Source organism: Balaenoptera musculus, chromosome 3, assembly GCF_009873245.2.
Source record: "Balaenoptera musculus isolate JJ_BM4_2016_0621 chromosome 3, mBalMus1.pri.v3, whole genome shotgun sequence".
Classification (NCBI taxonomy): domain Eukaryota; kingdom Metazoa; phylum Chordata; class Mammalia; order Artiodactyla; family Balaenopteridae; genus Balaenoptera; species Balaenoptera musculus.
Genome location: NC_045787.1, coordinates 143,072,984 through 143,099,122, shown reverse-complemented (window position 1 = coordinate 143,099,122; position 26,139 = coordinate 143,072,984). Strand labels below are relative to the sequence as shown.

The window sequence follows — 26,139 nt, the reverse complement described above, 5'->3', positions numbered from 1 at the left end:
GGTGCCCCAGCATGTCGGGAAGGCCACCTCGTTGGAACACCTTCCTCAACTGGACCTATATCCTGCGTCACCTGCTGGAGGATTCCAAGTACTCAAGGCACCAAGGAGTCAGCCACCCTCAGAAGTGTTAGGGGACACACCAGCCCTCCTCCTTGCCATCCACTGGCTACCAGAGACCCCCCTCAACTGTGTCACCTACTTCTGCCCACCTGCCACCGACCCAGCGCTCCCACCTCACCACTTCCGGCAGCCCTGGGCCACATCCAAGGAAGACGAGACCCAGAACTTGGTCCTGCAAGGCCTCTGCCTCCACCTGCCCGACCCCCTACAAAGAGTGCTAAGGGTCCCCTCACCCCATCGTCTCCACCACCTTCCCTGGGGATCCCCTGGCAGGCTGCCAAGGGGACATGGGTTTAGGTCAGGCCCAGAAGTGGCAACCACAGAGCTTCGGGGTCCTGCCCATCTTGCTCAGGCTGGATTTATTACCCAGGCTTCACGGAGTTGAGTCAACTGCCTCCAAATGCTTGAATCCCTGGGGGTGGGAAGAGGAAGTGGCTAAAGGTGCTCTTTTTAAAAATGTAAAATAAAGAAGAAGAAAGGAAAAGACAAAAGAATTGTTCATAGACAAAAATGCCTCGAGCTCAGAAGCTGGCCCTTTCCTACAGGGGTGCTGGGCAGGACCCCAACCACACACTAATCTGCTTGGGCCCCAAACTCCTTCCTGGGTTTCTCAGACCCATCCCAAACCCATATGTTTTGTGGCCTAAAGAGAATGGAATTATTTTAAGTAAACTCCATTTCATTTACGGAGGGGTCCACCCCTTCCAGGGCCACCTCAGGCAGCGTTTCCTTTCCTTTCCTTTGCCCCCCAGCCCCACTTTTCCAGCCAGAAGACGGTCAGCCCAATCTGCCAGGGACCTGGGGCTCCATCAGAAAGTTCTCTCCGGCAATCAACCTGGGAGGCTTCCCAGCACCAGCCACTCAGATCCCTGCACGCTGGAAACCCCTGGGGGGGGGGGGAAGAGATTCATCTGTATGCTACTGACATCCGCCCCATGGTTCTCAGGCACGCTGGGGTAACCCAAGTACCTCACCGATTGAGAAGCGGGCCTGCAGGTGATTTGTAACTAATAATGAAGGGCTTAAGTGTGACACTGACTTGGCTCACGCGTGGAGCAGATTCAAGGTTATCCGTATATGACGCTCACTCTTGCTTTCTTGAGCTGAATGAACTCTTTGCCACAACCTGTGAGGTTCCGTGTAACCTTCCAGCCTCGCACCTCACGTCCCTATCTCCTTTCTCACTCACCCATCCCTCTGGCCTTCAGCCAGTTGCGCAGGTGTGCCAAGCTCTTTCCTCTGCCAGGACACCCCTCCCCGCTGTTGCCTTGCTACATCTCCTGTTTTAGGGCCCAGCTTAAAAATTAACTTCTTCTTGGTACTGACTTGGAGGGGACTTCAGAGGGCCTTGAGGAGTTGGGGGGCTGGAGATATTCTGTTCTTGATCTACATGGAGGTGACAAGGTGTGTACCTGTGTGAAAATTCATTGAGCTGTCCATTTAAGATTTGTAGACTTTATGTAAGTAAACCCAAAAAGATGATATCTAAAAAAACAATTTCACCCTTTTCCCTGTCTCCAGTTCTTCCTATTACTCTCAACCATGGCATGTTCATTTCCATCTTGGCACAATAATTATACTATTTGTTGGTTTGTTTGTAAATTGTTTATCCCATTAGAATGTGAGGCCCACGAGGAGAGAACCACTGTCTGTCTTGTTCACTGAGGTACCTTCTGGAATGTAGCACAGTGCCCGCCACATAGCACATATTAAGAAAATTAGCAAATGGATAGATGGAAGGATGAATAAAAAAGCTTGGATTTAATGGTGGAGGAACAGAGGGGCAGAGGAGGTCGGCCAGAAGTTAGAAGCTCCCGACATCCAGTCTCCAACAGTTTAGGGGTCTTGCTCTGGAAGCCCAAGTTCAGGAGCTGGTGCCCTCCTCGGTGACCCAGCACTGGCCTGTCTACACCTCATTGGGGTTTTCCTGGTCGGCGTAGATGAGGAAGCCCGTGAAGAGGCTGTCGGTCCAGTATGGGTCATAGAAGAGCCCATTCTGCTCTGAGTAGAAGATCTGCAGCCAGACCTCGTCACCCTGCTTGAGAGCCAGGATGGTGGAGCCCGAGGCCACATCGTGGTTGCCCGTGTTGGCGTCGAAGGTCCGGATGCGGTACTGGCCGTTGTGCACCAGGCCGATGGCCAGGTGCTTGTTGGCCAGCGTGATATCGTAGGTGAAGTAGTAGATCCCTGGCACGCCGCAGACGAACTTGCCGCTGGACGTGTTGTAGTGGCCGCCCTCGTTCATCAGGATCTTGTCGAACTTGATGGGCAGCCGCTCCCTTGGGTAGCTCTTGGTCACTGCCACGGAGAAGGCCGACTTGGCGTGGCCACTGCCGCAGCTGCAGGGGCCCGGGAGGCCGGGCTCCCCCTTCTTGCCCTTGGGCCCCTTCTTGCCCGGTGTGCCATGCTTTCCTGGGGCACCACTGACCCCCTTGGGGCCGCGAGGGCCGGCCCGCCCAATGGCCCCTGCTTTGCCCTTTGGTCCTGGCTTTCCCCGGTTACCTGTCCGGCCGGGTGAACCTGGAAGACAGAGCAGCTGGTGTTACGGAGGGGACCTCAGAGAACTAGGCAGAGGCCGTTGGCCTGGGCTTTCCATCCTTAGAGCACAAGCCTTTGGATAAGGGAAAGAACATGAAGGCTGTGGAGTCGCATAGGAATGGGTGCAAATCCTGATGGTATAACCAGGGGCACTTCTCCCTTCTTATCTGGAAAATGCGAATGTGATGCATACCTTCCAGAATCATGTGGATCAGGGCAAAACTAACGCGTAACAATTCACGCCCTTCCCTTGTCCTGCCTTCTGAGGAAGAGTCTGATTTGTCTGCCAGATCAATCCTTCCCCCGGCTGTGCTGGTAATGGGTTGAGACAAGAATTGCAAGAAGCCTCTCGACTTCAAACCATTGACCTTAGTGAACGCCCTGCCCAGTGCCCAAGATCCCTGCCCACGTGGGCAAGGGTTTTTACAGCAGCATTGCTTACAATAGCAAAAAACTAGGAACAACTAAATGCCCAACCAAAGGGAGATAATGAGAAAAGTTATGGTCCATCCATTATGTGCAATTCTCCGCAGGAGTTTAAAAAATGAGGCAGGTTTACGTGCACTGTTTGAAAACTTCTCTAAACTACACTGTTAAGAGGAACAAGCAGGTGGCAGAAACTTCTTTTTGTTCAGAGGAAACCACAACGGTATTTCTACACCCATTTAAGTGCCTGGCACATAGTAAACACTAGCTAAATACACTTGGTATAGCCTGCAGAACATTTTCACAGTATTACATTTTCACAGTAATATGTGCCTGTAGAACACCTCTGGGTTTTTAATACCCATACTCTAATAATGTGCGTTTCTCTCAATACAACATTTTTGGCTGATGATTACGTGGGAAACATTTATATTTATGTCCCCCAAACTCAATACAACATTTTAAACAAACTGTATCTGGGTAACAACTGGAGTCACATCCAAACACAGTGGTGGTACTGTTGATACGATTGGCAGACTGGCAGAGCTGTGGGTAGATGTTTTGGAAAGCATGCCAGATGCCAATCAGGGAGCCTGCTGCTGGAGGGGTTGCCAGGCGCTAAGCAGTGTCTTAGCATCACAGCACACAAAGCAAGTGTTCACTAACCACCCTGCAAACTGGGTGATCAGCAGGTAATGTTGCAGATATTTTACATCCTAACAAGGTACTTGGCTCCTTATATGTACACATACAGGCATTTTTCTGTGTTTTAGAGTTTTGGGTTAACGTGTAATGCGTTTAAGTTTTTCCTATTTTAAGTAACCGGGAAATAGATTTCCAAATAGCATTTTCTCACTGAACATCTAGTTTCCAGGAACGGATTGCTTATGCTGAGTGCCTGGAAGTGTTTGGTATTATTATACATACATGTAAATATATGAAAGAGGGCAGGGAGGATATACATTTAACCAATTAATAGTGGTTACCTTTGGAGGATGAAAGGAGGATGATGAGGGTTAAGAATTAAGAAGTAATCTTCCTTTATTTATACTGTTTGAATATATTACAATGAAAATGTATTTGTGTATTATACGTGTAATTAAAAATAAGTAAAAGGAATGGGGAAAAAATAAAACTAAGAAAGGTCAAAAAGCTGTTCTTTGAAAAAATGAAAATAAATAAAAAGTGGGAGAAAGGACCGTGAGAAGAGGAGGAATAAAGACAGGGTCATTTTGGATTGGAGTTTTTTGGGAAGACAAATAGATAAGGAAGCTTATTGGGAAGTTTTATGACGTGTTATGGTGTGTGCTTCCTTCTTGATTTCCTTTTTTGAGAAACTTCTGGAAAAGCTGACTTTTACTTGTCAAGACCTTTCTGGAGGTGGGTTTGTTTGTGTATGTCAGGGGGAGGGTGGTTGGAGATTATCCTGTCCTATGACTGGTCCCAGGATGACCCAGCTTTATCTGGGTTATGTGTGTCAGGACTCTGCATCTCTCAACACTGCCTTCCTTGGTGTGTTGGCTTAATTCTCAGCAGAGACTCAATACATGGCAGAAGAGACAGCCAAAACAGCCCCAAACCTACATCCTCAGAGTTCTTAATCAAGGTGGAGAAAGTCAAGAGCAGAGATATCCTGTTTCTCTTAGGGTTCATAAGGATGATGGATCATGTCATAAAATGTCATGCAAACTCTGGCTGGCTCTTCTTGGAGCACACGCTCAGACCCGAATTGACCACTGTGGTCAGAAAATGGGAACTATGTTTTCCAGTGCCTGACATACTCTGACCCCCCTTAAGTCAAAGCCATTATCATTATTTTTATAGTTATTCTTCTGGAAAGGAGGTGCTTTTGGAGGAATTAAGTTGATCTGGTAGGAAAGGGCCTGGATTTGGAGTCTGCTACCAGCCTGTGGTGTGAGCTCAGCAAGTCTATTAAGGGGCAACTACCATTTATTGTATGTCTACTCTGAGACAGGTGCTTCACATGTTATTTTGTTTCATCTTCACTGCACCCATGTGAGGTAAGTCCTGTGATAATCCCAATTTTAGAGAAGAGGAAACTGAGGTTTGGAGAAAGGAGAGGTAATTTGTCAAAATTGGCATCCAGGTTTGTTTCCAAAGTTCAAGTTCTTGCAGCTACGACCTGCTGTTCTCAACTTAATCATTCTGACTTTGTGTCCTCATCTGTAACATGGGGATAATAAGAATACCTCATCCATAGGATGTTATTGCTGTACCAGCAAATGAGCAGCATACTCAAAAGTGCTTTGTCAATGTTAAAATGCCATACAAATAAAAATTATGATTTCACTAATGCTTAAAATGTACACTTTGGGATGCTGCTGACACTGAAAAGTGCTTGGTTACTGGGGTAAGCGCTCAGAGATATAAGGAATGTCAAGGATGAGAAGGCCTGTAGACAGTATCCAACTTGTTTGCTGCCTGCCTGGCATCCCTTCCTTCGGGAAACTGTCCTTCACTACTTCATGTGGTCCTAGTGAGGCTGTAAGTCACAGTGGCCAACTGCCCCCACCACACACTCACACACGCCAAGGGGTGGGCACTTGACCCAGTCCTAGCAAATGGTGGTACCTCACCTCCATAGTCAAAGGGATTGGTCCAGGATGCACATGTGATCAAGGAGACTCAGTCATCCTGAGAATTGCTCTATGGATCAAGCCATGAGGAGGTAGGCTTGAGCCCACCAGTGGGCATTTCATAACTTCCAACCTTTGTGAGAACAAAACCAACACACAGAGAGAAGCAAAGCCTTGACAACAGTATTTGAGCTCCTAGACCCAGCTATTCCTGAAGCTCAACTCTTGGACTTTCTAGCTGTATGAGCCAATAAATTCCATTTGGGGCTATAAATCAGGTTTCTGTCGCTTGCGACCGGAAGAGTTCTGAATAATATTTCAGGAGACTTGCTTAAAGTCACTCAGCAAATCAACGGTGCACCTGGGGCAGGAACAGAAGATCTGATGCTCACTGTTCCTTTCCAGAGAATATACTGCTCTGTTTTTTAAAGACACATTAATTTGGTTTATAATGAAATGGGATTCACATTAGTTTTCATAACTTTGCAAACCCCTTTCGTGTCAGATGTTGTCAACCCCAGGTGGGAACAGGAGAGACAGGCACTGGGCTTCTTACCTTCCTCTCCGCTGTCCCCCTGGTCCCCGTCCTGGCCATCCTGGCCATCTTTGCCTGGAAAGCCCATTCTTCCCACCATTCCTGAGGTCCCTGGGGATCCTGGGGGGCCAGGTGGGCCCTGGGGGCCAGGCAGGCTGCAGATGAGTTGAGGGGAGCCCTTCTGGAAGTCCCTGCGGGCGAAGGCACCAAGCAGCGGGTCGGCCGCACAAGGAAGGGCACAGGCCAAGAGCACCCAGGGGATCATGGTGGTCACCTATGGGAGGCAAGAGAGCTGTGAGCTAACTGGGGGTCAATCAGAAAGGCATCAAGAGGAGGAAGAGGAGGAGAGGGCATCTGGGAGAGACACAGTTACATTTCTGATCCTTCCTCTCTCCCACATCACATACAAGTAGCTGGACAGTGTCATCACATCTTGAGGACATATTTGGATGAGCTGAGTCATGGACTCAGAATACACTTGGGAGGGCTCCTGCGGGGGGGGCACACATCCTCACACTGTTGCGCTCCAGAGTGGCAGGACTGACAGCCCAGTGACAGCTGATGGGGTGGAGCTGTGGATGGAGAGAAACGATCCATGGTTTCATTCAAATATTGGCATGAATGGAAAGTTACAAGGGGAGAAATATCAATACTTCCAACTGCAGGTGGTGATTTGCAACTAGGCTGCCTCTCCCAGAGGATTTGGGGCAGCACACTGGTGGGTGAGAAGTGAGGTGTCAGCTCTGAGTGAAGGTGCCCCAAGCCTGAGCAGCACTGGTGGGCCGTGGGCACAGCTCCTCTGCCATGGGCTCCCTGTGCACCAGGCCTGGGCTAAGAGCTTTCCACGCATTACTTAATCTCACAGCATCCTCACCGAATAGATACGGAGAGGAAATGGGGGCTCAGAGAAGTTCACAACGTGAGTAAGTCAGGCAATTAGCAGTTGGCAGGGCTGGGATTTGAACGAGGCTGTGCAAATCCAGAGCTTGTGTGCTTTGCTTCAGGCTACACTGCTTTTTTTCTTTTTTCCAGTTAAAAAATAATAAAAATGATACACTCACATTGTTATAAAGTCAAATAATACCATAAAGCTTATAATGAAAAATTGTGTGTGATCTTCATACCCACCCCTCAACCCTCCCCCCACTCCAAACTCTTTTGGGTATTTCTTCTGGCATTTATTGACATTAAAAGATAATATGGGGCTTCCCTGGGGGCGCAGTGGTTGAGAATCTGCCTGCCAATGCAGGGCACACGGGTTCGAGCCCTGGTCTGGGAGGATCCCACATGCCGCGGAGCAACTAGGTCCGTGAGCCACAATTACTGAGCCTGCGCGTCTGGAGCCTGTGCTCCGCAACAAGAGAAGCCGCGATAGTGAGAGGCCCACACACCGCGATGAAGAGTGGCCCCCGCTTGCCACAACTGGAGAAAGCCCTCGCACAGAAACGAAGACCCAACACAGCCATAAATAAATAAATAAATAAATAAAAATGAAAAAAAAAAGATAATATGTCTACATGGTTTCTTTTTATCAATTTTGGACATTTCCTTTTGAATTTCTATTATGACAGATGAGGATTCAGCCCTCTTCCATCACTCTAGGACCCTGTTTTCTCTCCCTCATGCAGTTCAGATATAATTTTTGACTAAATCAAAATTCACTCTGAATTATTATGTCTTGTTTACTGCTAAGCTAAGCACTGTACTATAATTATACTTCCTTTCTTATACACACTTTTCTTACTGGAGATATTAATAATTTTATTTGCTTAGTTCTCTACGCCATTATTTTCTACATTATCAAATGTATCAGATAATTTACCTCTTCTATTTATTTTCCTAAAGACATAAGTCCTGGAGCCCTCCATTCTCCTATTCCAACCTTTGTACACGCTAAGCTGTCATCCCAGGATTTTCCTTTATAACCATCATGGCGATCCTCTTTGCCTCTCTCCTGCGTTATATCTCCTGCTTTACGAATCCCATGTCTTTCTCTTATTTTATTTTATTTTTTCACTCTCTCATTTTGGCGGCACATTTGGTGTAATAGCTTCCTGGAAAAGTCGTGTGGGATGTAATTTTTTGGGACAATTTGCAAGCCTCAATATGTCTTAATTTCACACCATGTCCTTAAGGCTGGGGCATGATCACACCAGAGACCAGAGTGTTATGTGCCCAGAGATTATCTACCCCCAGCCCCTCACCAGGAAGATGCAGAAGCCAAGGTCCAGAGCAGAAATAAGCCACTTGTTCAAGATCTCTCAAAAAACTGGCTCAGTCACTTTGTGACCAACAGCCTCTCTCCCTGGAATGAAACCAGGAGAGAGAACATTCCAGACACGACTTCTTGCCTCTAGGATGAGCTCTGAAGTGGTAACTGGCTTTGTGACTTTAGGCAAGCCCCTTTCCCTCTCTGGGCCTCAGTTTCCCCCCTTGAAAAATAAGGGGTTGGTTTCCACACTCGAGCATGCATCAGATCCACCTGGAGGGCTTGTCCAAACCCAGACTGCTGGGTCCCACCCCCAGAGTTTGTGATTCGGTAGGTCTGCGTTGCGGCTGGAAGATTTGCATTATTATGTGGTATCTGAGGGACATTGATGCTGTCGGTTCACGGACCCATTTTGAGGACCGCTGGACTAGATGACTTCTAAGCCCCTTCACCTCTGATGCTGACTGAGACTTTCAGACTCCACTTGGCCCTCTCTTACTAGATATGAAGTCTTGCTGGCTTCTCTGTTCCTGCACAGCCTTCAGCTGCCTCATCACAGCCTTCAAGCATGAGGGGGTTCCCCGCAGCCGTGGTGCGGGCAGTAGGGGAGGACCACTGCTCGGGTCTCACCCTTGGAGCTCACAGTTCCCTCCTGGGCCCTCAGCCTCCCTTCCCTTCACTTGCTGCATTGCCTGAGGCCTGGGAGCCTGTCCAGACCACTGGGCCACCTCTGGAAACAGGCCGATTCTACCTTTCCTCCTGACCCCTCCAAATCTTTAACCCTGGGAACAGATGAAGGGGAGAGAAGACCAGGCCTCCCCGGCCAGGGAGAGGAGGGGAGACTGCAGCACTGCACTGTGCTGCCACTAGGGGGCCTGGTCTAGTTCCGGCTCCAAGGCTCACCAACCTGGTGACTTTGGACAAGTTACTTTCCTTCTCTGGACCTCAGAGAATAAATGTCACAGAGGCGTTCCTGGATAGGTAGAGATGATTTAGTACCAGATACTGCCTTAAATAACATGACATCATATAGTAACAAAGTTATTGTCTTTTCAATTTCTGTAATCCTGGTGAATTGAAGAAAAAACAGTTTCAGTTTGGTGACAGTACACTTTTCATGCCTCTATACCCCTTTCTAATATCCCTTTTCCACAAAGAGCACTGTCATCTGTGGCAGTGCACATCCATTCTTAAAGAATCTTGAGCAAGCCTCCACAAATAAGCATGGAAACCTTGGAAACCCCCAGACAGGACCACAGCGCCAGGGACCCTGGGACAGAGCATCTCCTAGGATGCAAGGAAGGCCTGTGGCACAATGTAAAGAAAGGGACTTGACAGGGGCACAGGTGAGCTCTGGGTATCTAGCCCTTGGGAGAGGATGCAAAGAAAGACTTAGTGGCTCAGGGAAAGAGGGTGTTTTAAAATCGAAATTCTCACCTGAGCACCAGGACACACGAGAGGCTGCATGCTCAATCGAGAGGTCAGGCCAAAGTGAAGAAATGACAAAGGAATAGTCTGAGAGCTCATTCCATGACTCTGGGCACTCTTGGATTTTACTGAATAAAATGCAACCCGTGTGGTGGGGAAGGGGAGGGGGCGTGGAAATGAATCTGAGGCCTGCCTCTGGAAGCTGGTGGGTGGGAAAGTGGCAGGTTGCTGCATGGAAGGGGGAAGAGAGAGCTCCCTGCTGCACAGAAAGGGGGCTGACTGCCTCCTCCCCTTCTCTGGTAGACGGAAGGTGCCAGACATTCCGCAGCCCCAGCCGGCCTGAGCTGGAGGCGCCAGGACAGAAAGTGAGGGGCCCAGCAGTGATAAGCATGCAGGGTGGATGCCCGAAAACCAGAAGCCGAGGGTGAGGCCTGGACTTGCCTGCAAAAGAAAGTGTGGAGGCCCGCTTCACGGCTGTTACAGTCAGAGGGCTCAACCTGGGGACCGCCAAGGAGCCCACAGAAGGTCCCCAACAAGAGACATCATCCGTGTCTGCCAGGCCCAGACGGGCCGAGGAGCTTAGCCCTGTTCCTGCCAAGAAACAAGAATCCCCCTGCTGTCTGTCCCTTTACTTCTCCTTCCCCTCGTTCCTTCAGCCTGGGAAGAGGTGAGCTGAGAAGGGGGGCAGGTGGTCCAGCCAGCCTTACACCCGCGCTGGGGAACAGGAAGAAGTCTCACCTTTGAACAAAGATTGAAGAGCAGATAACCTGGGAGTGGATTACCTAGTGGAGGGGGGAGCGCCCTCATTGGCTAGATTATAAAGAGGCAGAGGGAGGCAAAAATAAAGTTGCAGTTTGCTGTCTCTCTGGTGCCACCCGGGCTCCACATGGGCTGCATAAACGATAGTGGGAGGTGGGAGGCAAACTCGGTGGAAGTTACATGCATGACGGACTTTGGAAAACTGTCCCCAGGCCCCAGGAATCTCCATCTCCTTCCCTTGTCTACTTGATGAGAATCTTACAAAACTGGTCTTAGTGTTACTTGTGAGCTGGGACACATCTGGGGCCCCAGAAGAGAAACCGACTTCTCAAAGCAGGTTTGAAATAGTTTGGAAAGTTGCAACCTGCGAATATTTGGGACAAGGGAGAGGGAGGAAGGAGGAAGTGAGCTGAGAGGGGGGCTCACTGAGTGATCCTGCTCAGTGATGCTGGCCCAGGGTGGGCCCCAGTGGCTGGGCGGAGGCTCTGGAACGCGCAGGGAGGAAGGTATTTCTCAGAGCTGGAGCCTGGAGGTTCCTGAACCAGCTCAAGCCAGGAACTGTTTTGGAAATAAAGGCGGGGAGACTAGGTTCTGGTTCCAAACCTAGAGGGAGGGAGCAGAGAGTTTCCTTGCCTCCAGGGCACCTCCGAAGAAAACAGCTCCAAATAGCCCTGCTCCCAGCCTACTCTCCACACCACAGTGGTGAAAAAACCTGGGGATGAGGGCTTGGAGGGGGGCCAAGGCCCCAAGGCACCCAGATAGGTGAACTCTTGCTGGGGCTTAAAAATAAATTTAGAATGACAAACTTGAAGAGAGCCCCAATGGGCCATTTAAGCCAACCTCATTGGTTACAGACAGGGAAACTGAGGCAGAAGCAAACTGACTTAACTGGACACCTACAAAGTTCCAGGCACTGCGCAAAGCTCTTTACTGGAATTATTTTATTTGAAGTTTACAATAAACCCTATGAAGGCAGTAAACTTATTGTCCCGTTTTTCAGAGGAAGAAACAGAGGCTCGGGGACTTCCCTGGTGGTCAAGTGGTAAAGAATCCGCCTTCCAATCCAGGGGACACGGGTTCGATCCCTGGTCGGGGAACTAGGTTCCCACATGCCGCGGGGCAGCTAAGCTTGTGCGCCACAACTACTGAGCCCGCGAGCCTCAACCGCGAGCCCACACACCTTGGAGCCCGCGCTCCACCACTAGAGACATAAAACCCGCACGCCACAGCTAGAGAGAAGCCTGCATGCTGCAACGAAAGATCTCGTATGCCTCACTGAAGATCCCATGTGCCACAACTAAGACCCAATGCAGCCAAAATAAATAAATAAATAAATAAATAAATAAAATATTAAAAAAAAACAAAAAACAGAAGCTCTGAGAAATGAAATGATTTTACTCCAAATCACACAATTCGAATACTGCAGAGAACATTCGAACCTGTGTCTGAGGGGCTCTGAAGACTATATGTAATGTACTACGCCTTGTTCCCTTCCCTGCTATTTTTTTCTTTTCCTGTTTTATAGAAGAGTAAACTGAAGCTCGGAGAGGTTAATTTGCTCATGTTATACAACTAGTTCATGGCAGAAGTTATATCTGAACTTGGGTTTGGCAGATCTTAACGCCCAAATGTTTTCCATTATGTCAGTGTTTTTTGGATTTTTCTTCCTAAATATCCCAAATTACAGAAAAGACCTTGAAGCATAGGCCAAAGCCACACACAGCAACAGAGAAATTTCTTTGATGTCTCATCTTTTATTATATCATATAAAATACATGATTAAGAAAATGTAAAAGTGATGCTTTTTCTCCTTCAGGGTACTTGAGATTTATGCTTGAGGAAACCTCCTGTCCTTTGAGAGGCCCACACGTGGTTTAGCCAAGGTGATGGGGGGCAGCCTCTGAGCCCTGACATCCCACCATTGGGATGCCCCTTTGCAGTATTAACGGGGTGTCCCCAGGGGCTGAACCAAAAGACCAGGGTGCACAAAGCACCTCCCCTTCAGCACCATCACCTCATGCCTTGCTTAGAGCTGGTAAGAGCCTCCAGCCTTGTCTCTTGCTCCCTGCACTGGCACTCTCCAAGCCCAAGCCAGAGGGATCCTTTATAAACATAACTCAGCCACATCACTTCCTGGACGGTCTTACTCCAGTGGCTGCTGGCTGCAAATAGCAAACCCTCGATGTGGCCTTAAAGGCAAGGGCCCCCTGCCTCCATCCTAATCCTGGTTCTTCCCCTCTCTTCCTGCACTCCCCCCTCTTCAGGTCAAGCTCCATTTCACCCTTTTGCCTGCAGCCCAGGGGCGCACCCTCTTGGCATGCTGGCTCTTTATCCATTGTGTTTCAGCTTAAATGTCACTTCCTCCAAGGCCTTCATCTCAGACAGCTCTCCCTTTGGAGCCCAGCTCCTTGTCCTGTCTTTCCAGCCCTTACATCTCACCCGTATTCACTGCATTTGTCTGCTTGCCCACTTACTGGGCCTCTCCCATTAAAATGGAAGCCCCACGGGAGCAGGGACACTAGCTATATCCCCAGGGCTTCCAACTTCTTTGCTCATAGTGGGTAGTCAAGAAATATTTGCTTGGTTAATGCGTGTTTGAGACCCAGACTCCGCCCTGAAGAAAATTCACGGTGAAGAGAAAACAAGGTGGTGGTCTAAATCCAAAAGGGCCCTGATACCGCTGGATTCAAAGAAGTTTTCTCCTTTCCCCAGTTTTTCTAACCCAAACCTGATCCAATTCTAACCCCTCCTCCTTTTGACCTCCTAGAGCACAGGGCCCCTACCCCCATTCCAGGGAGGGGCTTGCAGAATATTTTACATACAGCAGGTACTCCATAAATGCCTGTTCAATTGATAAGAAAAAATAAGCATTAGTCCTTCTTCACCTTTAAAAAAAACTATCTTAGTTCCTAAATTGTCCTTACTGGTGTGAGTTGAACAGGGAAGGCTGCATGGGATAGTCTTCCTGCTGAAGGGAAAAAAATGTTAGTTGGTTCAACCCCCAAAATGGAATCATGAGGTGCTGAGCTTGGATGAAGTTCTTCAGTCTGGTTTTAATTTACCCAGTCCCTGGGCTCCTCATCTCTGAGTTAAGTAGCTAATGATTCTTAACGACAAGTGTTCTAGGAAAACACTAGGAGCGTAAAGGTCCCCAGCCTGAGGTCCCCTGTCAGGGGCGGAGCCTTCCTCCTCCTTGCTCTTGCCCTTAGCTCTCAGGACATGAACCCCTGGTTCCCTCCCAAGGGCCCTCTATTCAGACTGTGATGTGAGAAGGGCCAGCAGTGGGGATATGGGTCTCTCAATGCCTCTACCTGAATGTGGAAACTCCAGGGACACTTGCCTGGGCCTTGAGCAACGCTGCTGAGCCTGAGTTCTGCACAATCTCCCTTGGAGACCGGAAGACATAAACTGTGCTCAAATAAATTTGCCATGTTGGTTATGAGGTTGTGACACACTGACAGGTAGGGATGGTGTTTCACTCAGTGACTAAGAGCCGTGGGAAACACAGCCACTTAGTTTCCTCAACTATCCAATGGGAATAATAGTACACCCACCTCACGGAGTTCATCCAGGAATAATGAGATAATGTATTCAAAGCTTCTAGCCCCGCGTGTGACACAGGAACCCTCTCCCTCAGAAGCCTTCAGATAGCTGCCTGCCCCATGTTTCAAGTCTCAGGGCTAATACCTCCTCAGAGAGGCCCACCCCTGCTTGTTTGCTCAGACCACCCTGGTCCTCCTTCCAGAGACTTGGCCCGAGTTGTGATTATATATTTTTTGTTCCTTGGCTCATTAACTTTCTGTTGTCTGTCTTCCCCCTGGAGTGGAAGGTCCAGGAATGCAGAGGCCCTGCCTGTCTTGCTCTCTGTTATGACCACAGCTTAGCACGGGGTCTGCCCTGCCCGTAATAAGAGCTCAACTCACAGCTGTTCAACGGCCTCGAATGAAATGGTCACTCGTGTAACAAAAGAGCAACGGGAGCAAAAGGATGACAAAACCACACTTGGCTACTGAGGGAAACCCAAGGAGAACACTGGTCTTGGATTCAGAACACGTGGGTCCCAGGCCTGGTTTTATAACTCACTGGCCACGTAGAAAAAGTCATTTCCTCCTAGCCAGGCCTCATTTTCTCACCCGTAAGATGGAGATCATAACCCTCACCCCATCTGCCTTACAGAGTTCTCCTGAGAATCAAACTAGATAACCAATGTTGAAAGCAGAACATGATACAAAAGTTAGAGCCTTGTTTAAAATCGTAACTGCCACCAACTGCAGCGGAACTAACAGCGTGCAGTCCTGACCTCCCACTAGGAGCCCCTGGAGTGTTTCAGGTGGAGGACACCTGAGCCTGACGCAGCCGGGCAATTCTCCCTGTGTTTGCAGTTAAAAGGAAAGGGCTGGTGATGGGATTGGGGTGACCCTTGCTCGCAGATGAAGTTCGCTGAAAATTCGCTTTGATGGGAGTGAAATTTCCATGATGAAAAACACCCCATGCCCTCCCTGAATTCCAGGAAGCAAATTGGAAACAGCTTCTCTGAGAAGCTGACAGAGGCCGATGGGAGGAGAAAGGGTCTGGCCGCCGCTCCTCCCGCAGTGCTCACGGAACCAGCTCCCTTTCCTGGGATCTGGAGACCGATGCCCATTTGGAAACACTCCAGCACTAAGTCTAAATACAGAGGATTAAAAGTCATGGGGCCCACTTGCCAAGAGGCCTCAGAAAATATTTGATCTGCTGTTTTCTCCTTCCCCCACCCCCGTGCCCCTGTTTTTGGCTCAGTCTAGAGAAAGAGGTCCAATGCCAAAGCAAGACCTAATGACGGAGCAGGAGCCAGGATCTCGCGAGGTTTGTCTCAGCGGGAACTCGGACGGCACCCCGGAAGTCATCGTGGCGGGCCCTGCGTTACCGCCACCAAGCTCTAGCTTCTGACAGATATGCCCAAACTCTTACACACCAACACGCGTGGCATGTGATGTGGTGGGCGTGGAGCCCACCCTCTGGGTCCCTGGCTGCTTCACGTGGGACTTCAGCTGTCCTCGAAGTGAGGGCCAGAGTCAGGCTCCCGGGCGGCTGAAGCCAAAGCCGTCAAGCTTTGAACCTGCCCACAGCTGTTTTCCGCCCTGGAGACCAAGGACCGCAGTGAGAGCAGCAGGCAGCTGACGTGTGGGGTGTGAAGACGGGGGAGGAGGCCCGCGGGTGTTCAGAGCCATGTATCCAGCTTCTCCTGAGGGCCGGCCTCCAAGTGGCCGACCAGAGCGCTGCCCAATGGGAGGAGGATGTGAGACGCATGTGTCATTTTAAGCGGTCTCACTGCCACGTGAAAGAGGTAAAAAGAAGCAGGTGAAATTAATTTTCATATGTTATTTCGCCCAGTATATCTCAGATATCATCAATTCAACATGTAATCAATGTAAAAATTGTTGAGGCATTTTACATGCTTTAAGTACCACTAAGTCTTCGAAGCCCAGGGTGTATTTCACACTTGCAGCACTGGCCAGGTTTCTAGTGCTTGCCAGCCACACGGTGGCTACTGTATTAGATGGAAGCAGAGTTGCTGGAGTTGAAATCCCACCAGCTAGCTGTGGGACCTTCTACAAGTTACTTATCCTCTCTCCCTCATCCTCATCCTCTCCAAAATGGGGACGATAATAATAGTACCTACCTTAGAAGGTTTTTATGAGGATTTAATTTTCCTAGAGTAAGGCCTGCCATATGGAAGAAGTATAAAAGCATTAGCTATTATTTGTCCTTCTGAAAAGCAAACAAGATGATTGATGTTGAAAGCAAAACATGATACAAAACTTCAGACCTTGTTTAAAATTGTCACCAACAGCAGTTCAACCAACGGAAAATCACCCTGACCTCCTCCATGAGTCCTGTGGCATTTCAGGTGGAGGCCCCTGAAGGCTCCTAATAAATTCTCCATTTTCAGGTAAGATAGTTTGAGTTGTATTTCTGTCTGTTGCTACCAAAGGAGATTCCTAGGGAGGCTTGGCCTTCACTCCTGCTGTTCCGTCCTGAGGGAAGGATGAGGGTGTCTGGCTTGGCCCTATACTCCTGATCCACCTGGCATGTTCAGGCTCCACAGTACAGAGATAGGTGAATCAATGGGAGAGTGTTTATCTCATCAAGTGACAGGAGGTCAAGTGGGCCATCACGTATGCAGGTACTTGGTACCATGGCTTGGAAAGGCTGCCTAATAAATGGTGTGGCTTATTCTTATTGCCTTGGAGGCCAGATACTGGGGATCTGAAGATGAAAAGATGTGGTTGCTGCTTTTATAGGGCACACCATCTGGTTATACTGAGGGTCCCACCTGGCCTACCTATACCAGGAGAGAAAGCAAGCCTTGCTCCTCCTTTCTCTTTCATACAGGCTCCCTTGAGGAGCATCCAGGACCATACAGAAGGCAGGGGAAGGAAATTTGGGGGCTACATGATTCCTTGGAATGGTGTAGAAAGGACTGTGCTTGCAGATCCAGGAACTGAGGGAGAGGAACAAAGTCTGAACTCTGAAGGGCTGGGGAGAAAAAGCTAAGTTTTCCTTGACTTCCCTGGGCTTGCTGGTTTCCATGGAGTCACTTCCAGTCAGGCTGTGATGGGCATTCAGTGTAACTCTAAAGATCTGACACAACGCTAGCCTTTGAGAGCACAGAGCTGAGCTGGTGGTTAAGTAATGGTTAAGAGTCATTTTCTAGCTGTTTGACCTCTGTTAAGTTATTTAATCTCTCAGTTTTCTTGTCTGTGAAATGGGAAAAGCAATGTGTATCATCTTATTTGAATCATTTGAATTTGAAATAGCATGGTATAAAAATATTTATTGTTTCACTTTATGTGTGAAAGTTTGTCAAGAACCTTGCAAGGCTATTCTAATAGGTAAACAGAAATTCTAATGGGTAAACAGAAATACCTGCCATCCTTCAGCTGGCGAGTATTGAATTACACCAATTTGAATTATTTGAGGTCTTTAGGAATGTCTCCATGAGTAATTTGATGGCTCATACTTCCATTATAGAGTAACTGTTAATAGTAAATAGGATCATTCAGTAAACAGCCCACAGTAAGCACTCAGTAGTAGTACTGTTATTCTGATATAATTACACTATATGAAAACAATATAATGAGAGAGATATAATGGGAGAAGGATAAATGAGCAGACCTGGGTCTGCTGTTTCCTCATCTGTAAAATGGTGAGAACAGTGAGCTTGTGAGGAGTTGAACAGTTGTGAACTTTGGGATAAATGGCCCTGAAGGCAGTTATAACAGCTGAGCTGATTTTACAGCGTGGCATGAATGCAAAGGTGCAGGATTTCTATGGGTGTGCCCTACTTTAAACAAGCATGTAAAATTGGAATTTTGTCATTCAGTGATCAGATTTTTGTTAAGATTGCAATGTGCAAGGACCTCTGGCTGAGAGCTATGGAAGATGGTCCTGCCACCGAGGAAGTTATAATCTAGACAAGGGGTGACCAGCTGGCTTATCAATGGCCTTATGCAAACCACAGACTGCACCGTGCTTTTGGTTTTTTTTGTTGTTGTTGTCTTTTTTTTTTTTTAACGTTTGAAATTGTTGCCAATGTAAAATTTGGGAGATTTTTATGTTAAAATCAAGATTTCAAAATAAAATACCTAGAATAAATCTAACCAAGGAGGTAAAAGGCTTGTACTTGGAAAACTGTAAGGCACTGATGAAAGAAAACAGATGGAAAGATATACCATGCTCATGGATGAAAGAATTAATATTGTTAAAATGACCATACTACCCAAGGCAATCTACAGAGTCAGTGCAATCTCTATCAAAATACCAATGGCATTTTTCACAGAACTAGAACAAATAATTCTAAAATTTGTGTGGAAACACAAAAGACCCCAAAACAATAGCCAAAACAATCTTGAAAAAGGGGGACAAAGCTGAAGGTATCACGCTCCCTGATTTCAAACAATACTACAAAGCTGCAGTAATCAAAACAGTATGGTTCTGGCACAAAAAGAGACACTTAGATCAATGGAACAGAATAGAGAGCCCAGAAATAAACCCACAGTTGTATGGTCAATTAATCTATGACAAAGGAGGCAAGGATATACAATGGGGCAAAGACAGCCTCTTCAATAGATGATGTTGGGAAACTGGACCACTTTCTCATACCATGTACAAAAATAAACTCAAAATGGATTAAAGACTTGGAATCATAAAACTCCTAGAAGAAAAGATAGGCAGTACGCTCTTTGATATTGGTCTTAGCAATATTTTCTTGTAATATGCCTCCTCAGCCAAGGGCAACAAAAGTAAAAATAAACAAATGGGACTACATCAAACTAAAAAGTTTCTGCACAGCAAAGGAAACTATCAACAAAATGAAAAGACAACCTACTGAATGGGAGAAGATATTTTCAAACAATATATCTGATAAACAGTTAACGTGCACAATATACAAAGAACTCATACAACTCAACAGCAAAAAGACAACCTGATAAAAATTGGATAGAAGACCTGAATAGACATTTTTCTAAAGATGGCCAACAGACATGTGAAAAGATGCTCAACATCACTAATCATCAAAGAAATGCAAATCAAAACCACAATATCATCTCACACTTGTCAGAATGGTAGTTATCAAAAAGACAACAAATAAGTGTTGGCCAAAATGTGGAGAAAAGGGAACCCTTGTGCACTGTTGGCGGGAATGTAAATTGGTGCAGCCACTATGGAAAACAGTAAGGAAGTTCCTAAAAAAATTAAAAATAGAAATTCCATATGGTCCAGAAATTGCACTTCTGGGAAAATGCACATCTGAAGAAAACAAAAACACTAATTTGAAAAGGTACATGCACCCTTATGTTCATTGCAGCACTATTTACAATATCCAAGATATGGAAGCAACCTAAGTGTCCATTTATAGATGAATGGATAAAGAAGATATATATAATGGAATATTACTCAGCCATAAAAAAGAATGAAATCTTGACGTTTGTGACAACACGGATGGACCTAGAATGGACCTAGAGAGTATTATGCCAAGTGAAATAAGTCAGACAGAGAAAGACAAACACCATATGATTTCACTTATAAGTGGAATCTAAAAAACAAAACAAATGAACAAACATAAAACAGAAACAGACTCATAGATACGGAGGACAAACAGATGGTTGCCAGAGGGGAGGTAGGGGAGAAGATGGGTGAAACAGATGGAGAGTGAGAGGTACAAACTTCTAGTTATACAATAAATAAGTCACAGGAATGTAATGTACAGCATAGGGAATATAGTCAATAATATTGTAATAACTTAATATGGTGACAGATGGTAACTAGACTTATTGTGGTGATTATTTTGAAGTGTGTAAAAATATTGAATCTCTATGTTGTACATTTGAAACTAATATAATATTATAACTCAATTATACTTCAAATAAAAAAAAGATCTCCAGCTTTTCTTGAGAATCTGGAGGATCTGGCAGCATTCTGGCAGGGCACTAATTGGCTACCTCTTGGACAAGTTGTTATGGGCTGAATTGTGTTTCCCCAGAATTCATATGTTGAAGTCCTAACCCCCAGAACCCCAGAGTGGGACTGCATTTAGATATGGGATCTTTAAAGAGGTAAATTAAGGTCAGACAAAGTCATATGGATGGGCCCTAATCCAATATGACTAGTATCTTTATAAGAAGAGGAGATTAGGACATGACACCCAGACCAAGGGGTGACCATGTGAGGTCACAGTCAGAAGGTGGCCATCTGAAAGCCAAGGAGAGAGGCCTCAGAAGAAACCAAATCTGCCATCACCTTAATCATGGACTTCTAGCTTCCAGAACTGTGAGAAAATACATTTTTGTTGTTGAAGCCACCCAGTCTGTGTTACTTTGTTATGGCAGCCCTAGCAAACTAATACACAGGACCTATATTCTTCCGTGTCCAGTCCTCACCACTCCTAAATGTCATGCATCCTGTTCACTTATGTATCATGCACGGCCTTTGTTGGCGTATGATCTAGAGGAAGAGGGTATTCTCCATGTGTTTGTTCTGCATGTATGTTGTGTGTTCTTATTTCAAAGCTCTGATGTTCGTTTTCTCCTTTAATTCTCCCCACAGTCCTAAGAGGCTGATGCTATCATCCCCATTTGGCAGGAGAGAATACAGAACTCAGAAAAGTGAAGTCATTTTTCCCAGGTCAAAGCTGGGATGGAACCCAAGCCTGTTGATTCAGGACCCAGGGCTCGTGTCCCTCTATCACGGCCCTTCTGCTTGGGCACAGGACCCATGTACATAAAGCCTTAACTAACAGGGCAGCTGCGTGTGTGTGTTATAGAAGTAAGCCAGTTACAGCAATGCACAAATCCAAAGGAAGATTATTTCCTTGAAAAAAGATTTGGCATAGAATTCCCTTCAAAAGTAAACCTAGATTAGAACTTGATTAACAGAAATCTGACTTATGCAGGAGTTCACCTCATGGAGGTAAAGCCAGCTCGGCAGGCCTCTGACCTGGAGGAAGGAGTGGTGGAAGCTGTGAGTATATACAGGGTCTGTGTTGCCCCATGATGAACATTCAGGAGTAGAAAGCACCAGACACTGGGACTGTAGGAAAGAAGGTCCAGTCATCTGTGTCCAATCTGCAGGTGAAGATGAGAGGAGGAACAGCAAGACGGGGAAGAATGGAGGGATTTGCAGAGAAAGAAGTAACTTCTTGGGGGAATCTGCTGAATATTTGGTGGAGGCTGAGTAGGTTTGAAGATGCCCCAGACTTGTGAAAGAAATCTCAATTCATTTGTGTAATGACACACTATACACGGGAACAGAGTATACACAGATATGGAAAGATGGCCAGTGTACACGGTTAAGTGAAAAAGCAAGTTGTAGCAGGGAATGTCAAGTATGATTTTTCCTTGAGTTTAAACAAGATAGACACAGATAAATAGAGATGTGTGTGGGGGAAATTCCTGAAAGGACACGCATCTTGTTAAAGGGGTTACCTCCCAGAATTGGGAAGGAGTGTGTGACCTTTTACTTTTCACTTTCCACCTTTTTGTACTGTCTGAATTTTTTAAGATAAGCATTGTCAGTTTTGTATCATTTAAAACAAAAGGTAACCCGAAGGCTTAAGGATTGGAAGACAGTCAAGGCTGTGTCCCTGCTAGGGGATGGGGAGAAGTCAGACATCTGGGAAGAAAGGAAGCCTGTGCTGCACTGGATGTGTTAGAATGAAGGGCAGTAGTGAGGTTCTTAAAAGTGTGGAAGGTTTGCCGAGAGTCAGTTGAAAGTGAGCATACTGGATATGATTACCAGATAACGGAATGAATCAGAGGAGAGCTGTGCAGATGGGAGGGCGGAAATGGAGGAGCAGAGAGGACTTGGAACAACACTAACTGAGCCTCAGCCTTGGATTGGCACATATAGGACACTGTCGTTGCTATTGCTGCTGGTTCAGTGGGGTCTCTGGGAGATGGCCAGTCTAAGGAGGTGACCCTTGAAGGGTTCCACGCAGGAGAGTTTTGCAGTCAAAGGGTAGAGGACGATTGCACTGAGGTTGTGCAAAGGATTCAGGCTTTAGGGGAGAGACCTGGGCTGGGAGGCTGCAGGGAGCCAATGCAACCATTTAGTTGAAAGGAACAGTCCTGGAATGGGGCAGTGGCAGTGGGGATGGAGAAATAAGAACGAAGTAAATAAGACAAGGCTTGGAGACAAGTAGTGGGGAGGGGAGGGAGAGTGAAGAGAGTTGTGAAGAATTGGGTGCAAATCTCAGCTTGCCTGTCTGTATGATATATTTGATTAAGAAATGTTGTCAAGAGTCAATTAGATAATGCACTTGATAAGTAACTATGATTGTTAGCTCGGGTATTGGGCTCAGACTTACCAGGCTTCAAATTCCTTTACCACCAACTACTAGGTGTGCAACCTGAGCAAGTCATTAAAGTCTCTGAGCCCGGTGCCCCTTCTGCAGGTGGTGATAACCTGTTGTCATGGAAATGAAAGAGCTTAAGTGGAGGGCTGGCAGGGCCTGGCACAAAATAGGTGCACAACAAATGGTCGAGCTATTACTATCAACGAGAAAACCTCTGAGCACAGAGCCTGGCACACAGTAAGCACTCGATAAATGTCAATTCATGTTGTAATTCATAAGGCTGCCTGGCCTGCAAAGAGGGGGTGTTGGCAGTACCCTCCCTCCCACCTCCTCCTACCCGCGCCGGCACCGCGTATCCCCCCTCCCCGACCGCACTTTCCGTCCCTGCCGGAGGGTGGCGCAGGTGCGGACTGGGCGGACTGCGTAGACACTTACCCTCGCCGCTGCCGGCCACGTCCAGACGGCTCTGCAGCCACGAAGCTCTGGGCCGTCCCGCCTTCCGTAGCTGCAGCCCAGCCGGCGCCCGCCCCGGGCATACTTTTCCCATCCCGTCATGGGCGGGAGAGCTCTCCGCCCGCCCGGTCACGTGGGCCGGCCCGCAGCGCGGCGCGCTCTTGGGCATCGGTTGGGAAAAACCTTTCAGCTCCGGTGACAACTTGAGTGTGTCGATGCATCGCTCTGTGCGTAGAACTTGTCAGGGCATTTGAAATTTTCTGTGCACGAGAGTGATTGTTATCCAGGCGTTTGCAAGTGCGTGGGTATGTGTGCATGTCTGAAGAGGCACGTGTGTTGCTTGTACGTGAGCATTCATCTCGCTGTGGATCTAGGGGTTGTGCTGTGGGCATGACAGCTTATAACAGAGTACCTCTTCCTGTGTACTGAATGTGCGTGTACTCGAGAGTGATTAGGAATCGTGTGTACCTGTTTAGTTTTATGTGTGTGTGTGCATGCATAAGTGCATGTGTCCAAACATACATCAGGGCTGTGTCTGCACATATATACGCACATATCCAAGCTTGCAGCTTGGTGTGCAACAGAAGTGTACTTCAGTTTCAGTGTGTACACAGTAGTGGCTGGATATATGTGTTGGGTGCACGTTTAAATGTGTGTATGAGTCGGCAGTAACTGCATATCAGTGTGTATGTGCATAATGCTGTGTGGCACCTGTTTGTGTGGTGGCTCATTCTGTATGTGTTTATATGTATACGTGCCTTGGTGTGGATTTGGTCCATAATGTGAGTGTGCAATACATAATAATGGACAGGCGCCCCTGTGTCCCAGCCCTCATCTCCCTCCTCCCCAGAAGATGAGGCTTCGCTGGCCTCACAAACTGTCTGCCCAGCCTCAGGTCATTTAGAGACATGCCCCTGCTCGAGGACCCCAGCTCCCAGATGGGCAGAGTGACCATGTTTAGGTAGCAAGCAGACACTAGAGGAAAGAAAAGTCATCAGAGGCCTGGGTTTTGCTTCTCCCTGTTCCTTCCACTGCTCTCTTCCACTAGCTACCAGTATTTCACTTGGCTGCCAGAGCATCAGGTGAACAGATGGTGTATGACCCAAGGTTTATAGTCAGAATTTTAATGCAGATATGCATTAGAATTCTCAAGCTGGTTCCACCACCTTAGGCAAGTTAGTTATCTCATAGGTGGTATTTCATTTCTGAAAAGGAAGAAGAATAATAATTATATTACCTGCACTGTCTTTCCCCCTAGAGTTGGGACACTCACTCATAGAGATGTTTGGTAAGCAATCAAACTATGTAGAGAATTATTATTAATATTACATAACTATTATTTGAGGATGAAAGTTAGTGGGCTCAGCAAACATTTAATAAGCATCTATTACGTGTCAGTCCCCGGCTAGGTGCTGGGGATCTAGAGGTAAACCAAATAGGCTTGGTGCCTGGCCTCATGGAACTTAGAGTCTAGTGAGGACGATACAAGTGGTTTCATGTGAAATAAGTGTTGCAGAAGAGGAAGACACTGAACATGAAACTGGGAGGCCAGGGGAAGGCCTGGGGAAGAGATGTCCAGTTGAGCCTGAGGGAGAGGGTGAGAGCTCTAAACATGACTGAAAGATGACACGTGCAATGGGGTTTAGTGTGTCAATTCGCAGGTGGCTGGAAAGGGGACGTCTGTCCACCACCCACTCTGGGTACCTTGGTTTGTTCCCAGATGTGTCAGGAATGGAAAAGGTGAGGGATCCTGGCTTAGGATGCCGGGAGGCCATTCAGAATGTAAAGGGCTCAGGAAAGCCCCTCTCCTAGGGTAGAGTAAAAATCTCCATGTGTTATCCATGGGACTCCACTGCGACACAAGTTGGAATCACTGGCACGCCCTTATTGGCAAGAAAATGGTTAATGAACAGAGTAGGGAAAGGCAGTGGTGCCACACTCAGCACCCAGTAGATAAATGTTTCCTGGCTGGCTGAATGGGAGCAGATGTTTTTCCAGCTTTTGGAGGAGTCCTGGAACCCAGGTCCCCTGAAGCTCCCCCTTGGGGCCTTGTCCTGTGGATCCTTGCAGTGGTGATGGCATCACAGAGCAGGAAATCCAAAATACTCATAAAATGGCTATTTCAGGAGCTGCTTCAAGCTGGAACGGGGCTCAGGACTTCTTCCCAGTAGCCTGTTTATGTCTTTTATTCAGTCCACAAACATGTATTACCTATTATGAGTGTGGAGACAAAGAGATGAACTTCTGGTCTACAGAGAAAATGAATGTGAGCACGAATTACTGTAAGATGCAAAATAAAATACGTGTCATAGGAAAGGTACAATGTGTTATAAAAACTGAGAAGTCTTTCCCCCTTTGATTCATTTCAGTTCATTCCACAGTTTCATTCATTCTAGAGAACATGGATACATTATGACATTGATGGCCACAGAGAGTTTACAGTCTGGCAGGGGCAGCCATATGCCAGATGGGGTAGATTTGCTTGTTCCACGCCTCTCGTTGAGTGTGCCTTCCTATATATACTGCAGAGGCCAGAAAGCTAAAAACCTGTTTTCTAGGCTCCTTGCTGCTGGGTTCCTGTTTGAGATTTAGGTTTAGCTAGTCCTGTGTGCTGTGCAAGACCTGAACTCAAAACTGAGTTAGGAAGAAAAACCAGTTGAGTTAGGTGGAGAGGAGACAGCGGCCTGGGAGGACTCCATTTTGCTGGGGCTGACCCAAAAGGTACAGCACGGCTCTGGAGTTCTGGCAGTAGCTCCCGGTCCTCCGATTACACCTAAGGTGGTGTGTTCCGGTAGCCAGAGCCTGGGCCAGTGGCTCCCTGAGCTCTTGCTTCCAGGTTGTGGGTGGGGTGGGGAGGGGAGGTGGTCAGTACTGGGGTGATGCTCTAGGACTCATTCCTGGAGGCGCAGGCTCAACTTGCTCTGCCCTGATTCTGAACTCACTTGATTCTCTTTATTAAATCCATGTCTGCCTAAAAGAGCTAGAAGGGTTTTGTCTCTTCACTTGAACCCTAATTGATATGTCATGCTGTGAACTATAGGTGCCGGAAAAGTCAGAGAAGGGAGATGAGTGCACAGCAGAACAAGCAGGGAAGAAATCCAGAGGACTGCTCTTCTTTCCTCTTTCAATTCCACCTCCTACCCTCAGCCCCTCTTCGATCCTATAATCAGCCTTCAAATCAATTAATTAATTGATTAAGTATCAAACAACTACAGTGTACAAGGCACTGTGATGTTGGGGGTCA

At 47.3% G+C, this 26,139-nt stretch overlaps 1 protein-coding gene across 2 annotated transcripts; it reads right to left on the bottom strand.

Annotated features, from left to right (window-relative positions):
* Positions 1–1,866: 1,866 nt before the first annotated feature.
* C1QTNF2 (C1q and TNF related 2) lies at positions 1,867–22,925 on the bottom strand. Of its 2 annotated transcripts, XM_036846724.1 has the most exons (4): positions 22,878–22,914; positions 22,455–22,552; positions 6,238–6,490; positions 1,867–2,640 (listed from the first exon to the last, which is right to left on the bottom strand). In XM_036846724.1, the coding sequence occupies exons 3-4, from the start codon at positions 6,479–6,481 to the stop codon at positions 2,027–2,029; spliced, it is 858 nt and encodes a 285-aa protein (XP_036702619.1). In that variant the 5' UTR covers positions 6,482–6,490; positions 22,455–22,552; positions 22,878–22,914; the 3' UTR covers positions 1,867–2,026. The 2 variants fall into 2 exon arrangements, with proteins under 2 accessions (XP_036702619.1, XP_036702620.1); XM_036846725.1 differs by lacking the exon at positions 22,455–22,552 and having other exon boundaries at positions 22,878–22,925.
* Between the last annotated feature and the right edge of the window lie 3,214 nt (positions 22,926–26,139).